This window comes from Gopherus flavomarginatus, chromosome 14, assembly GCF_025201925.1.
Source record: "Gopherus flavomarginatus isolate rGopFla2 chromosome 14, rGopFla2.mat.asm, whole genome shotgun sequence".
Taxonomy (NCBI): Eukaryota; Metazoa; Chordata; order Testudines; family Testudinidae; genus Gopherus; species Gopherus flavomarginatus.
In genome coordinates, this window is record NC_066630.1 from 42,397,287 (window position 1) to 42,410,636 (window position 13,350).

Consider the following 13,350-nt stretch of genomic DNA (forward strand, 5'->3'; position numbering starts at 1 on the left):
ATTCCCCCAGAGGGAATGCAAAATCAGGCTAGCAATCCAACACACAGATTTCCCCTTGATTTCTTCCTCCCACCAATTCCCTGGTGAGTACAGACTCAATTTCCCTGAAGTAAAGAAAAACTCCAACAGGTTTTAAAAGAAAGCTTTATATAAAAAGAAAGAAAAATACAAATGGGCTCTCTGTATTAAGATGATACAACACAGGGTAAATTGCTTAAAAGAATATTGAATAAACAGCCTTATTCAAAAAGAATACAAATCAAAGCACTCCAGCACTTATATTCATGCAAATACCAAAGAAAAGAAACCATATAACTTACTATCTGATCTCTTTGTCCTTACACTTAGAAACAGAAGATTAGAAAGTAGAACTACTTCTCCAAAGCTCAGAGAAAGCAGGCAGCCAGACAAAAGACCTCAGACACACTCAATTCCCTCCACCCAAAGTTGAAAAAATCCGGTTTCCTGATTGGTCCTCTGGTCAGGTGCTTCAGGTGAAAGAGACATTAACCCTTAGCTATCTGTTTATGACAGCAACTCAGAGAGCACAGCAGATTCTCAGATGCCCTGGGCCCAGGACAGCACTCTCGTCCATCCTTCCGCCCCGCCGCCTTCTTATGTTACACCCAAGCCTGGCCAGCTTTGGTTAGTGCGTGTGAGAGTATGAAAGTGGGTTAGGGCTTGGGCGTCTAATGCTTTCTCCTTGAGTGGCATGGGAGTGTTCCCAGCACTCTCTGCTGTTATTTTATTATTTTATCAATAAAGCTTTAAAATCTAGACACTTCATGCGTTTTGTCATCTCCTCCTCAAATGATCCTGTGGCATCAGCCTGATCAACTGATGCTCCAGGCAGACTGGTAACGAAAATCTGTCATAAAGCCAGGCCTTAAAAACCTCTTAGGATGGAGATTCCACCACCTCGCTAGGTAACCCATTCCAGTGATTCACCACCCTCCTAGCGAAATAGTGTTTCCTAATATCCAACCTAAACCTCCCCAACTGCAACTTGAGACCATTGCTCCTTGTTCTGTCATCTGTCACCACTGAGAACAGCTGAGTTCCACCCTCTTTGGAACCCCCTTCAGGTAGTTGAAGGCTGCTATCAAACCCCCCTCACTCTTCTCTTCTGTAGACTAAATAAGCCCAGTTCTCTCAGTCTCTTCTCATAAGCCATGTGCCCCAGCCCCCTAATCATTTTCGTTACCCTCTGCTGGACTCTCTCCAATTTGTCTACATCCTTTCTGAGGTGGGGGGCCCAAAAATGGGCACAATACTCCAGATGTGGCTGTACCAGTGCCAAATGGAGGGGAATAATCACTTCCCTCTATCTGCTGGCAATGCTCCTACTAATGCAACCCAATATGCTGTTAGCCTTCTTGGCAATAAGGGCACACTGTTGACTCATATCCAGCTTCTCATCCACTGTAATCTCCAGCTCCTTTTCTGCATAACTGCTGTCTAGTCATTCGGTCTCCAGTTTGTAACAGTGAATGGGATTCATCCACCCTAAGTGCAGGACTCTGCACTTGTCGAATCTCATCAGATTTCTTTTGGCCCAATCCTTCAATTTGTCTAGGTAACTCAGGACCCAATCCCTACCCTCCAGCATATCAACCTCTCCCCCCAGCTTAGTGTCATCTGCTAACTTGCTGAGAGTATAATCCATCCCACCGTTCAGATCATTAATAAAGATGCTGAACAAAACTGGCCCCAGGACTGACCCTTGTGTCACTCCGCTTGATACCTGCTGCCAACTAGACATCGAGCCATTGATCACTACATCGACCCCAGCTTCCTATCCACCTTACAGTTCATTCATCCAATCCATACTTTAACTTGCTGGCAAGAATATTGTGGGAGTATATATAGTCATAACATAGTCACAAATGATCTGGAAAAAGGGGTAAACAGTGAGGTGGCAAAATTTGCAGATGATACAAAACTACTCAAAATAGTTAAGTCCAAAGCAGACAGTGAAAAGTTACAAAGGGATCTCACAAAACTGGGTGACTGGGCAACACAATGGCAGATGAAATTCAGTGTTGATAAATACATGATCCTAACAATACATACAGAACGATGGAGTCTAAATTAGCTGTTAGCACTGCAGAAAGATCTTGGAGTCATTGTGGATAGCTCTCTGAAAACATCTACTCAATGTGTAGCAGCAGTCAAAAAAAACTAACAATATTAGGAACCATTGGAAAGACAGAGATAAGAAGACTGTAAATATCATAATGCCACTATTCAAGTCCATGGTATACCCACACTTTTACTGTGTGCATTTCTGGTCACCTCATCTCAAAAAAGATATTAGAACTAGGGCTGTCAATTAATTGCAGTTAACTCACATGATTAACTCAAAAAAATTAATTGCAATTAAAAAATAAATTGTGATTAATCGCACTGTTAAACAGAATACCAATTGAAACTTATTATATATTTTTGGATTTTTTCTATATTTTCATATATATTGATTTCTATTACAACACAGAATACAAAGTGTACAGTGCTCACTTTATATTTATTTATGATTACAAATATTTGCACTGTAAAAATGACAAAATAAATAGTATTTTTCAGTTAACCTCATACAAGTTCAGTAGTGCAATCTCTTTATCCTGAAAGTGTAACTTACAAATGCAGGGGTTTTTTTGGTTACATAACTGCACTCAAAAACAAAACAATGTAAAACTTTGGAGCCTACAAGTCCACTCAGTCCTACTTCTTGTTCAGCCAATCTCAATAAGACAAATTTGTTTACATTTACAGGAGATGCTGCTGCTTGCTTTTTATTTACAATGACAGGTTTCAGAGTAGCAGCCGTGTTAGCCTGTATCCGCAAAAAGAACAGAAGTATTTGTGGCACCTTAGAGACTGAAATAAATGTGTTAGTTTCTAAGGTACCACAAGTATTCCTGTTCTTATTTACGTCACCTGAAAGCAAGAACAGGAGTTCACATGGCACTTTTGTAGCCGGCATTGCAAGGTATTTATGTGCCAGATATACTAAACATTTGTATGCCCCTGCATGCTTCAGCCACCATTCCAGAGGACATGCTTCCATGCTGATGATGCTCCTTAAAAAATAATGTGTTAATGAAATTTGTGACTGAATTCTTGGGGGAGAACTGTATGTCTTCAGCTCTGTCTTACCCACATTCTGCCATATATTTCAAGTTATAGTAGTCTTGGATGATGACCCAGCACATATTTGTTTTAAGAACACTTTCACTGCAGATTTGACAGAACGCAAAGAAGGTGCCAATGTGAGATTTCTAAAAATAGCTACAGCAGTTGACCCAAGGTTTAAGAATCTGAAGTGCCTTCCGAATTTTGAGTGGGACAAGGTGTGGAGCATCCTTTTAGAAGTCTTAAAAGAGCAACATTCAGATGCGAAAACTATAGAACCCAAACCACCAAAAAAGAAAATCAACCTTCCGCTGGCGGAATTTGACTCAGAAGATGAAAATGAACATGCATCAGTCTGCACCGCTTTGGTCATTATCAAGCGGAACCTATTATCAGCGTGGATGCATGTAATCTGAAATGGTACTTGAAGATGAAGGGACATATGAATCTTTAGCACATCTAGCACGTAAATATCTTTCTTCACCGGCTACAAAAGGGCCATGCGAATGCCTGTTCTCACTTTCAGGTGACAATTTAAACAAGAAGCAGGCAAATTATCTCCAGTAAATTGTAACCAAATTTGGTTGTCTGAGCGATTGGCTGAAGTAGGACTGAGTGGACTGCTAGGTTTTACATTGTTTTATATTTCAGTGCAGTTTTTTTTGTACATAATTCTACATTTGTAAGTTCAACTTTCATGATAACCAGACTGTACTACAGTGCTTTGTATGAGGTGAACTGAAAAATACTATTTCTTTTGGTTTTTTACAGTGCAAATATTTGTAACAAAAAATATTAAAGTGAGCACTGTACACTCTGTATTGTGTTGTAACTGAAATAAATATATCTGAAAATGTAGAAAACATCCAAAAATATGTAAATAAATGGTATTCCATGGTTGTTTAATCACACGATCAATCGCCTGACAGCCCTAATTAGAACTGGATAAAGTACAGAGAAGGGCAACAAAAATTACTGGAGAGATTAAAAAGCGAGGACTGTTCCGTTTGGAAAAGAGATGACTAAGGGAAGATATGATAGAGGCCTATAAAATCATGACTGGTGTGGAGAAAACAAATAGGGAAAACAACACTTCCTTTTCACATAACACAAGAACCAGCAGGCACCATATGAAATTAATACGCAAACTAACAAAATTCTTATTCACATGATGCACAGCCAACCATGATGCACAGCCAAAGGATCATGTGAAGGCCAAAAGTTTCAAAAAAGAATGAAGTAAGTTCATGGGGGATAAGTCCATCAATGGCTATTAGCAAGATGGTCAGGGATGCAACCCCATGCTCTGGGTGTCCCTAAGCCTCTGAATGGCAGAACCTGAGAATGGGCGACAAGGAATGGATCATTTGAAAATTGCTCTGTTCTGTTCATTCCCTCTGAAGCACCTGGCATCGGCCACCATCAGAAGACGGGATATTAGGCTAGAAGGATATTGGTCTGACCCAATACAGCCTTCGTATGTTGATTTAAAAAAAACATTCCCATCCCAAATTGGGAGGAAAAGTCAAAATCTCAAAAATATTTGCAAACTGAGCATCCAATAATAATAATAATAATAAATCAATGTGGGTCAATTCATAGAATGTTAGAATATCAGGGTTGGAAGGGACCTCAGGAGGTCATCTAGTCCAACCCCCTGCTCAAAGCAGGACCAACACCAACTAACTCATCCGGGCCAGGGCTTTGTCAAGTCAGGCCTTAAAAAGCCTTTAAAGGATGGAGATTCCACCACCTCCCTAGGTACCATCACCACCCAGTTTCAATTTTGACCCTTTTCATATTTTTACCATAAATTAACTTCACTTTTGAAATGAAAAGTGGCTTCTAACTGAAAAACTGAACTTTTTGTTTAGAAAATGTCAAAATGAAACATGAGAGACAAGGTGGGTGAAGTTTTATTGGCCCAATGGCTGTTGGAGAGAAACAAGCTTTTGAGCTTCCACAGAGCCTATCTTCAGGTCTGTGGGGCTCAAAAGCTTGTCTCTCTTTTATTGGACCAACTTCCATTGGTGAGATATTCCCTCGCCCACCTTGTCCCTGATACCGTGGGACCAACACGGCTACAACAATCCCACATAAAACAAAACATGGACAAATCAAACTTTTTTCTGAAACGAGAACTTTGTCAAAACTGATCCTTTCCTGCGACAAGTTTTGATTTAGATGAACTGACATTTTCCGAAGAAAAAAAGTTTTATCGAAAAATTTCCAACCAGCCTCAGGCATCACAGTCTCCAATTTTTCTTATCACATTAATGACACAAACTACGCTCATTCCCCCCCCACACACACACACACTCTGGTCTTAGTGAGGCCAAGGCACTGCCTTCCTGCCCCATTCTCCACCAGCTACGCCTTCGTAGGTCGTGGGTAAGTCTACACTGGGACTGCAGCATGCATAGACATACCCAAGCTAAGCTAGCTCAAGCAACAATAGCAGTGAAGCCACGGCAGCATGGGAGGCAGCCGCTCAGGGTCCCACCATGACATCACTGCTATTCGTGCTAGAGCTAGCTTTGATCTAGTTGGATCAAATATACCCTGCAAACCCCTTCAGGCAGGGACCTGTCTCTATCCAGTGTTCAAATAACAAGAGTGGGACGAGAAGTGGGAAGGGGCAACACCCCAGAGGCCACCCCATTGCAGCAGGTGCGGGAGTGCTGTGGGAAAGGGCCGCCTTGCCCAGCTGTCTAGCGACCACCTCAGGCTGATGGAAAGAGCGCTTCAGGGCTCAGACGTGGGAGGTGTCATGTGGTATGTTGGCCACGAGGGGCAAAGAGAGAGATCTCAGCCCACTCCCACCCCCACCCCAAAAAGCCGAGAGACAAATGCCACAGGGGCAAGGGGAGAACCAGCCAAAGAACTGGCAGGCATGTGGGTTCTCGGGAGAGAAAACTGTACAACATTCAAGGGGAAGAGAGAACCAGAGCCCCACGAGGTGAGTTCAATTTTAGAGCAAGGTGGTATGTGGGGAGCTGGAAAGATCAGCCCTCTAATGTGTCTCAGCTCCCTTCCCTTTCCTCAGGAGGGGCAATGAAGCTGCACCATGCCCTCCTGGTTAGCCCTCGGGGAGCCCAGTGAGTGGAGCCCTGCAGAAACGCTCAAGCCATGGTGACATCCCGCAGCAGAGGGTTTCCCCCGTCCAGCAGGGTGTTGGGAAGAGGCAAGTGATGCACAGCAAGTCCCACTCACTTACTTTCAGGATATGCCCAGGCACCTGAGTATTTCTGGAGTCCAACTGTTCGTATTTCATCAAGAGGTTCAAAATCCAAGGCTGGAGGACGTAGACTTTAGGGACAGACAGCCACCTCCTCTCGTCCTCTAACCTGAGAGAGAAGAGGCAGGGGTCAGGTCTGAAGACAGGGAAGTGTGCAGTCTGCAGCTTCAGCCCAGAGTTCAGAGACACGTATCAAGCAGCAGAAAGGCCAGCAGTTGCCTCCCGCTCTCACTGGCAACAGCTCAGTGACCATTAGAAAGATGGATCAGGTCCCTTCCCTGGGCAGGACCCTCCACATAGATCTCATCAGCATTCCTTCTCTGGCTGCCCAGGCAAGCCATTTTCCCATTGCACCTTTAATACATATAGCTATTTGGGGTCCCTCCACGGCTGCTATTTAAACCCCGCCGCAAAGGGCTGGTGACCCCTCGCAATACAGTTGAGCAGAAACAGCTACCCGTGCTTACCCCAAAGCGTCCATCCTTCTAGTAGGGAAGGCCACAGATCTCGCCCAGCTGAAGAAAACGTCTGATCTCTGGACTGTATCTCAAGAGCTGTGTTTTTTGACTGAGGAGAATAGGTTCCCTGCAGTAATTGACTGTAATGGGAGGGTATTAATTCCTCATTGTTCATGACGAATTAATTTATTATTGGTATTGGCAGACCATTTGGGAGCCACAGGCATGGCCCCAGAGCCTGCTCTGACAGGCACATAACAAAATGAACTTACAGTTTCAACATTAAAAATAAAGTAAGTCTTCTAGAGCTGTTGTGGCAATTCTCTCATTTGGGGACTGATCTACAATTCCCACGCCTTGCCCAACAGGCCTGATTCTGGGCTCCAGGCAGGCTGGAGACCCACTGGAGAGGATCTGCAGAGCTTCCTGCTAGAAGAAAGGGGATTTGCAGGTAAACATGGATGATTTCCCTGTGTCTAAGCCACTTTTTATTCCACTGTAAGTATTTCTGTTGCCACTATTCTACGGTATTTGAGCACTTCCCAGGCTTTGATGTATTTCTCCTCACAATACCCCTGTGAGTCACGGCGCAGCTACTATCCACAATGGACAGAAACTGGAGCACCCAGAGGCTGGCCCATAGAAGTCTGTGCAGGAGAAGAGAACTAAAGCCTACTAGGCTATCCTTCCCATCAGATTTTATGGCAGTCCCTGTGTGCCGCTCCGTGACCAGCTGCATCACTCAGCGACCCGACTGCATCATTCAGCGACGAGCAGTCCTTGAACAGCAGGCCTGTGCGTCTTTCATTGTGCAGCTTCAAGGGACGGTACCACACTGAGCTCCCTCCCCTCCTTCTCTCAGACACCCCTTCCCAGGACGCGTCGGCCACAACCGAGGATATCACAGCCTGGCTGTTCCACAGCACAGCTGGAGGGGAGAGGTGGCTAGAAGCTGCAGTGGGGGCTTGTGACCCCTCTCCCATTCCCCACCTCCAGTCTCTGCTAAAGTGCCACACTCAAACGTGCCTACCCCCAGGGTTCCTCGCTCAGGGAGAAGTGCCGTGCTTCCATTTCATAGACTATCAGGGTTGGAAGGGACCTCAGGAGGTCATCTAGTCCAACCCCCTGCTCAAAGCAGGACCAATCCCCAGACAGATTTTTACCTCAGATCTCTAAATGGTCCCCTCAAGGACTGAACTCACAACCCTGGGTTTAGCAGGCCACTGCTCAAACCACTGAGCTATCCTTCAGGACTGCCCCTTTGACAGGAATTCCTGCCCAGCTGGTCCCCTCTGTGCAGGGCAGCACTAGTCTGAGACTTCCACGAGTCCCTACAGGGCTGCCCAGGGTGCTATTCAAAGCCCCTCAGCCCCTCCCTGAAGGCAGAAATGCTCTCTGGGCTCTTAGATGAGCTGGGATTGGAGCCTGGCGCACAAGGAGGGACGGGAAGAGACCAAATCTCAACTTCACCTTGGCATTTGCCTGCCTAACAGGTGAGGGAGTAGCTCAGATCCATAGGCAGGTGCTATATTCCCATGTGGTGCCTGGGCACCAGCAATATTCAGAGCCCAGGGGCCCAGCTCCACCAATATTTGGAGCCGAGTGTCTCCCCCCACACCTTCCCTGAGCGTCATCCAGCCCCGACTTGCTGCCTCCAGGCACCACCCCAGGCGCAGAGTATCCTCTACTCTTTCATGCAGCTCCATGCTGCCTCCCTGCAGCAACTCCTGCTGCAGGGTTCTAATGCCCCCCATTTCGACTGCCAGGGCAGACTGACTCTGAGCCTGACCTTCCCCCTCAGACCCTTTCATTTTCCAATGGGACACTCCATCAGCACAGCCCCCCACCCCTCCCCGCCCGCAGTCAGCGCTCCTGTCCCATGCTGGGCAAGGAGGCAGCACCATCCCTCACCTCCAGTGAGGCAACAGTCAGGGGCAACAGCAGGGGAGGAGGCGCATGCAGCACCCCCAGCACCCACCACGGGGGAGGTGAGGGAGATTCCCGGACCTGGAGAGGCCCTAGGGAGCAAATGCGGTGACAGTGGTGGGGGTGAGTGTGCTGCTGGGGTGGGGGCGGGGCAGGAAAGGGGGGCTCTTCCCCCAGGGAAAGGGCTGGGAGAGTCCTCCTCTCTGGCCCCTGTCCCAGAGCAGCCTGCCTGCATCCCAAACTCACCCCCAGCCCTGCCCCACCTCAGACCCCCAGCCAGAGCTTTCACCCCCCACCGCACCCGTAACCCTCTACCCTAGCCCTGAGCTCATCAAACACCACAAACCCCTCATCTCCAGGCCCAGCCAGAGCCCTCATCCCCCTGCACCCTAACCCTCTGCCCAATCCCTGAGCCCCTCCAGCACCCCAAACACCTTACTCCCAGTCCCAGTCAGAGCCCTCATCCCCCTGCACTCCAACCCTTTGCCCCAGACCTGAGCCTCTCTAACACCCCAAACCCCCCAGCCCCAGATAGAGCCCGCACCACCCATACTCCTACTCTCGCCCTGAGCCCTTTCCAAACTGCTCATCTGCAGCCACACCCCACAGCCCTCACCTCTGCACCGCTTCTCATCCCCAAACTCCCTCCCAGAACCTGCACTCCAATCCCCTGCCCTAGCCCAGGGCCTGCACCCCAGACATCCTCCCCCACCCAAACTCCCTCCCAGGGCCTTGGGAAGGTGGGGGTGGAGTTTAGGGGGCAGAGTTTGGGCAGGGGCGGGTTCTGGGCACCACCCAAAATTTCTACAAACCTGCCACCCCTGCTCAGGTCGGCCCAGTATTTGTCCTGCACACAAAAGACCATTTACCCTGCTCCCCATTCAGGGCCCGAGCCTACCAGGCACTACAGACATTCCACACTTCCTAGGATCTGGCCTTGCAATCCCATGGGGTAGCCAGTTCTCCACACGCAGGAGACACAGAGCCAGCGTGGCTTGGTAGGTAAACGTTGCCGGCCAAGATCGTGACGGGAGAGCTGCTATGTGAAGGAAAGCCAGCATGGCGATATAGCAGCACGCTCAGTAGCAGAGACATGGGCATACAGCACACACGTTCTGCATGCAAAGATGGAAAGTGGGAGGCTGGCCTTCTACAATCGCATGGGTGAAGTAGCTGGGTGCCTGGAGTGGGACGCACAATCTTACCGCTGCATTCTTTCTGACTCTGGAATTCGGTCGAGGTTCTTTGCTTGGAAGATCGTAGACCTCGGAAGGTAACACACACTCAAACCGCTGACGTGCCTGCAACCACGAGAGAGACAAAGCAGGTAAAGCAAGGTCTGTTATGAATCAACTTGCGTTGGAGGAAAGGACAGTTTTTGAGATTCAGGTAGCTCTCCTTCAAGTCTGGGGAAAGTAGCCAGAGTGTCCAAGCTAAATACATGGTGGGATAGCGGTCTCCTATAGCATGTCTGAACCACTTATGCTTAACAATCTGTCCCACCATGTATTTAACTTGGACACTCTGATCACCTTCCCCGGACGTGAAGAAGGCTCTGGAGCTCAAAAGATTGTCCCTTCCACCAACAGAAGTTGTCCCAAGAAGAAGTATCACCTCCCCCACCTTGTCTCTTTAATATCCTGGGACCAACATGGCTACAACAACCCTGCAATTAACCCTTAGCTGTCTGGGAATTTCCCCACCCGCTGTTGGAGAACAGCCTATTCCTGTAACCCACCCTAGGAGGCCCACAAGAGGGAAGGCCTGCTCTAGTACACCATAGGGAGCATGAGCGGGGGAGAAATGAGATGATTAATGCAAAGATACCAAGCTGTTGTGATAACATGAAACACTGGGAACCATTTTATACATTCCCACAAACTTGGTCACCTGCAGGCTGGCATTTGGGGGATAGAAAAGGAAAAGACAGAGATATTCCAGCCACAGATGAAGATTTCTTCAAATGCCTTGAGAAGGAAAGTGTACTCTAAAGCTGCTAGCTGGTTCATCTAATTGCAGCACACAGCAATTAGGTAGACTATTTTACAGCAGTCTGTGAGCCTTCCAGTGGTGCTCACTGGGTTCTTTGCTTTAGATTTGAGTTTAGCACTAAGTGTTAAGCCTCAAACATTAAGCCAGAGCAATAGGCTAGGTCTTGGATGTTTGTCTGTAGGTAATTAACATGGTTATTTGGGAGCCTGCTGTGTCCAATTTCTTCATTTTTGTTGCATTCAGAAAAAAAGACTAATCATAACAAGTATCCAAGGGGTAGCCCTGTTAGTCTGGATCTGTAAGAGCAGCGAAGAGTCTTGTGGCACCTTATAGACTAACAGACATATTGGAGCATGAGCTTTTGTGGGTGAATACCCACTTGGTTGGATACATGCATCCGACGAAGTGGGTATTCACCCATGGAAGCTCATGCTCCAATATGTCTGTTAGTCTATAAGGTGCCACAGGACTCTTTGCTGCTTAATCATAACAAATATTTTTATATCTGTGACACTTAAACATATTTCGATACATTTAGCCATTTTTCCTGTTCTTAATCAGTCTAAGAACAAGCCTGGCTTGCTATAGAGAGGCTTGGCAGAGACTGACTTTTTTCCCCCCACCTATAATTTCAACAGATAATATCAATGTTGATTTTTAACCTTTATTTTAGCTTTTTATCTATTTAAATTCTCCCGGTTGTGGGAAATTACTGGGGTGGGGGAGGTCAGACACTTATTTAATGACATCAGATGTTCAGATTCAGAAAGTTAAAGCTATATAAACCAATCTCACCTGTGAAAATACACAAAGTAAATATCCTTAAATCAACAAACCCTACCCGTTTTTACAATTCATTCGCTACTCCATTTGTGACACGCCTAAATCACTGGATTTGGTCTTTAAGTTCTCAAAAAGCGTTTTTCTCAACTTGCCTATCTGTACATTTAATTGGTTATTGATGGAAATATTTTTTCACAGTTTTGGGTGGGGGGGTGCGTATGGTGAAATCGACATTTACTGGTAAAATCGAATCGTTCCAAACCTGGCTATAGAGGGTCCGTCATTTCGGTGTAACACTGGGTTTGCCACCAACTGGCTGGCTGCTGGTTTCGGTTGACTGTCGGGTCACCAACAAAGAAAACGAAAGAGAAGGTGGGGACAATACACCAGATCCAACAAAAGAATCCAGCGGAGAGAAGCGGGGCAGCGAGCGCCTGGACTAGGAGCCCGGACTCCTGGGTTCCGACTGGGCCCTGGGAGCGCAGGCAGAGTGCTGTCAAGACACCTGTAAAATGGGGGTGACACTTTCACCCGTACCCCGGCAGGCTTAACTCGCCTCCTGACTGCAAAGACCCCCAGCAAAAGGCACGTCCCCAGGCTGGGTACAGGAGGGATCCCCGGCACAGCCCGCTCCAGTCACTCGATTTACCGTTCGGTCAGTCCGGGGGGCGGCAGATCGCGCGGAGTCTGCGGCTTTTCCTGGCCCCCCGCCTCTCGCATCCTGGCGGCCGCGGACCGGGGCGCTCACTGGGGCTTCGTGGCCGCGCTGGCGGGGCGCGGGGTCCGGGAGGCTGGTTCCCCCCCTCCGCCGGGAGCAGCAGGCAGGGGGTGCGCGGCGCTGCGCATGGCCAGGGGTAGCGGGGGGTCTGCGCAGCCCGCGCCGGGCAGCTGGGGAGGGGGAAAGAGCCTCTGGTGAGCCTGGAAGGAGACGGCCGCGGCGCCAGCCCAAGGGGAAGATGTCGGAGCGGGCGGAGCCGTAGCAGTGGGGGTGGAGCCGGGTTGCGTTTACACGGCGGGATTCCCAGCGTCCTCAGCGGGGCTGTGTCGCGCTAGTGGCGGGGGTGGGGAGAGCTTTGCTCGGCCACACTCTGGGGCTGGGACCCTGGGCCGGGAGTTTCTTGCTGTTCCCTGCGCTCGCCGGGCCCGGGGTCAGCCGCAGGCCGGTCCGCTCTGCGACCCGGTGCCCGAGTCAGAGCGGGCATTGCAGAGCCGCGTGCAGACCCGTCCCCCAGCTCAGCGGGTGGGTGCGGGGCTGCTTAGCGCTCCCCGGGGTGTGTGTGCACCGCACGGCGCTGTACAAAGTCCCCCGCCCCGGCCGCGCTGCCACGTTCCAGTGCTGAAAGTGGAGGAAGCGCCACTGAAGAGCCTGGCTTAGGCAGACGTGATTTTGATAAACCATTTCTTCTGTGCACCAGGACTTGTGATATTAAAGTGAAAACTGTAATAACACAGGACCAAGAATGGAAAATTCCGGTGATGCGTTTAGCAGTGTCTAGGGACACCCTTTTCTGCGTCAAGTTTGCATGCGGGGTGAGACGCTGTATGGAATCTGAGGGACACTTTGGGGTATCATGAATATCAATAGTGTAAAAGTGCAATGAGTTGTGCCAGTTATGCTATGTAAGGGATCTGCAAACCTTGCAATTTCCCAAGTATGATAATCTTGTTTATATGTCTGTATCATCTGTGTATTATGAGTTATAGCTATGTAGGGTATATCTGTATTTCCGAGCTCGGGCTGTGTTTCTGTGTGGCACCCCCAGACAGATTGGCATCAGTACTAGGCCTGCTTGATGGGACATCAAGCAGACAATGAACCCA

The 13,350-nt window shown here is 48.4% G+C and overlaps 1 protein-coding gene across 5 annotated transcripts in view; it reads right to left on the reverse strand.

Moving 5' to 3' along the window:
- The window catches only part of ACD (ACD shelterin complex subunit and telomerase recruitment factor), a 42,235-nt gene extending 29,800 nt beyond the window's left edge, over positions 1 to 12,435 (reverse strand). The window contains exons 1-4 of one of the 5 annotated variants that reach the window (XM_050922398.1): positions 12,179 to 12,435; positions 11,792 to 11,866; positions 9,960 to 10,055; positions 6,350 to 6,479 (exon numbers count right to left, since the gene is read on the reverse strand). In XM_050922398.1, coding sequence (XP_050778355.1) covers positions 6,350 to 6,479; positions 9,960 to 10,055; positions 11,792 to 11,866; positions 12,179 to 12,249 — 372 coding nt within the window. In that variant the 5' untranslated portion in view covers positions 12,250 to 12,435. Of the gene's footprint in view, positions 1 to 6,349; positions 6,480 to 6,837; positions 6,969 to 9,959; positions 10,056 to 11,791; positions 11,867 to 12,178 lie in introns of those variants that run through there. The other 4 variants (XM_050922397.1, XM_050922399.1, XM_050922400.1 and 1 more) reach the window with 4 other exon arrangements.
- Between the last annotated feature and the right edge of the window lie 915 nt (positions 12,436 to 13,350).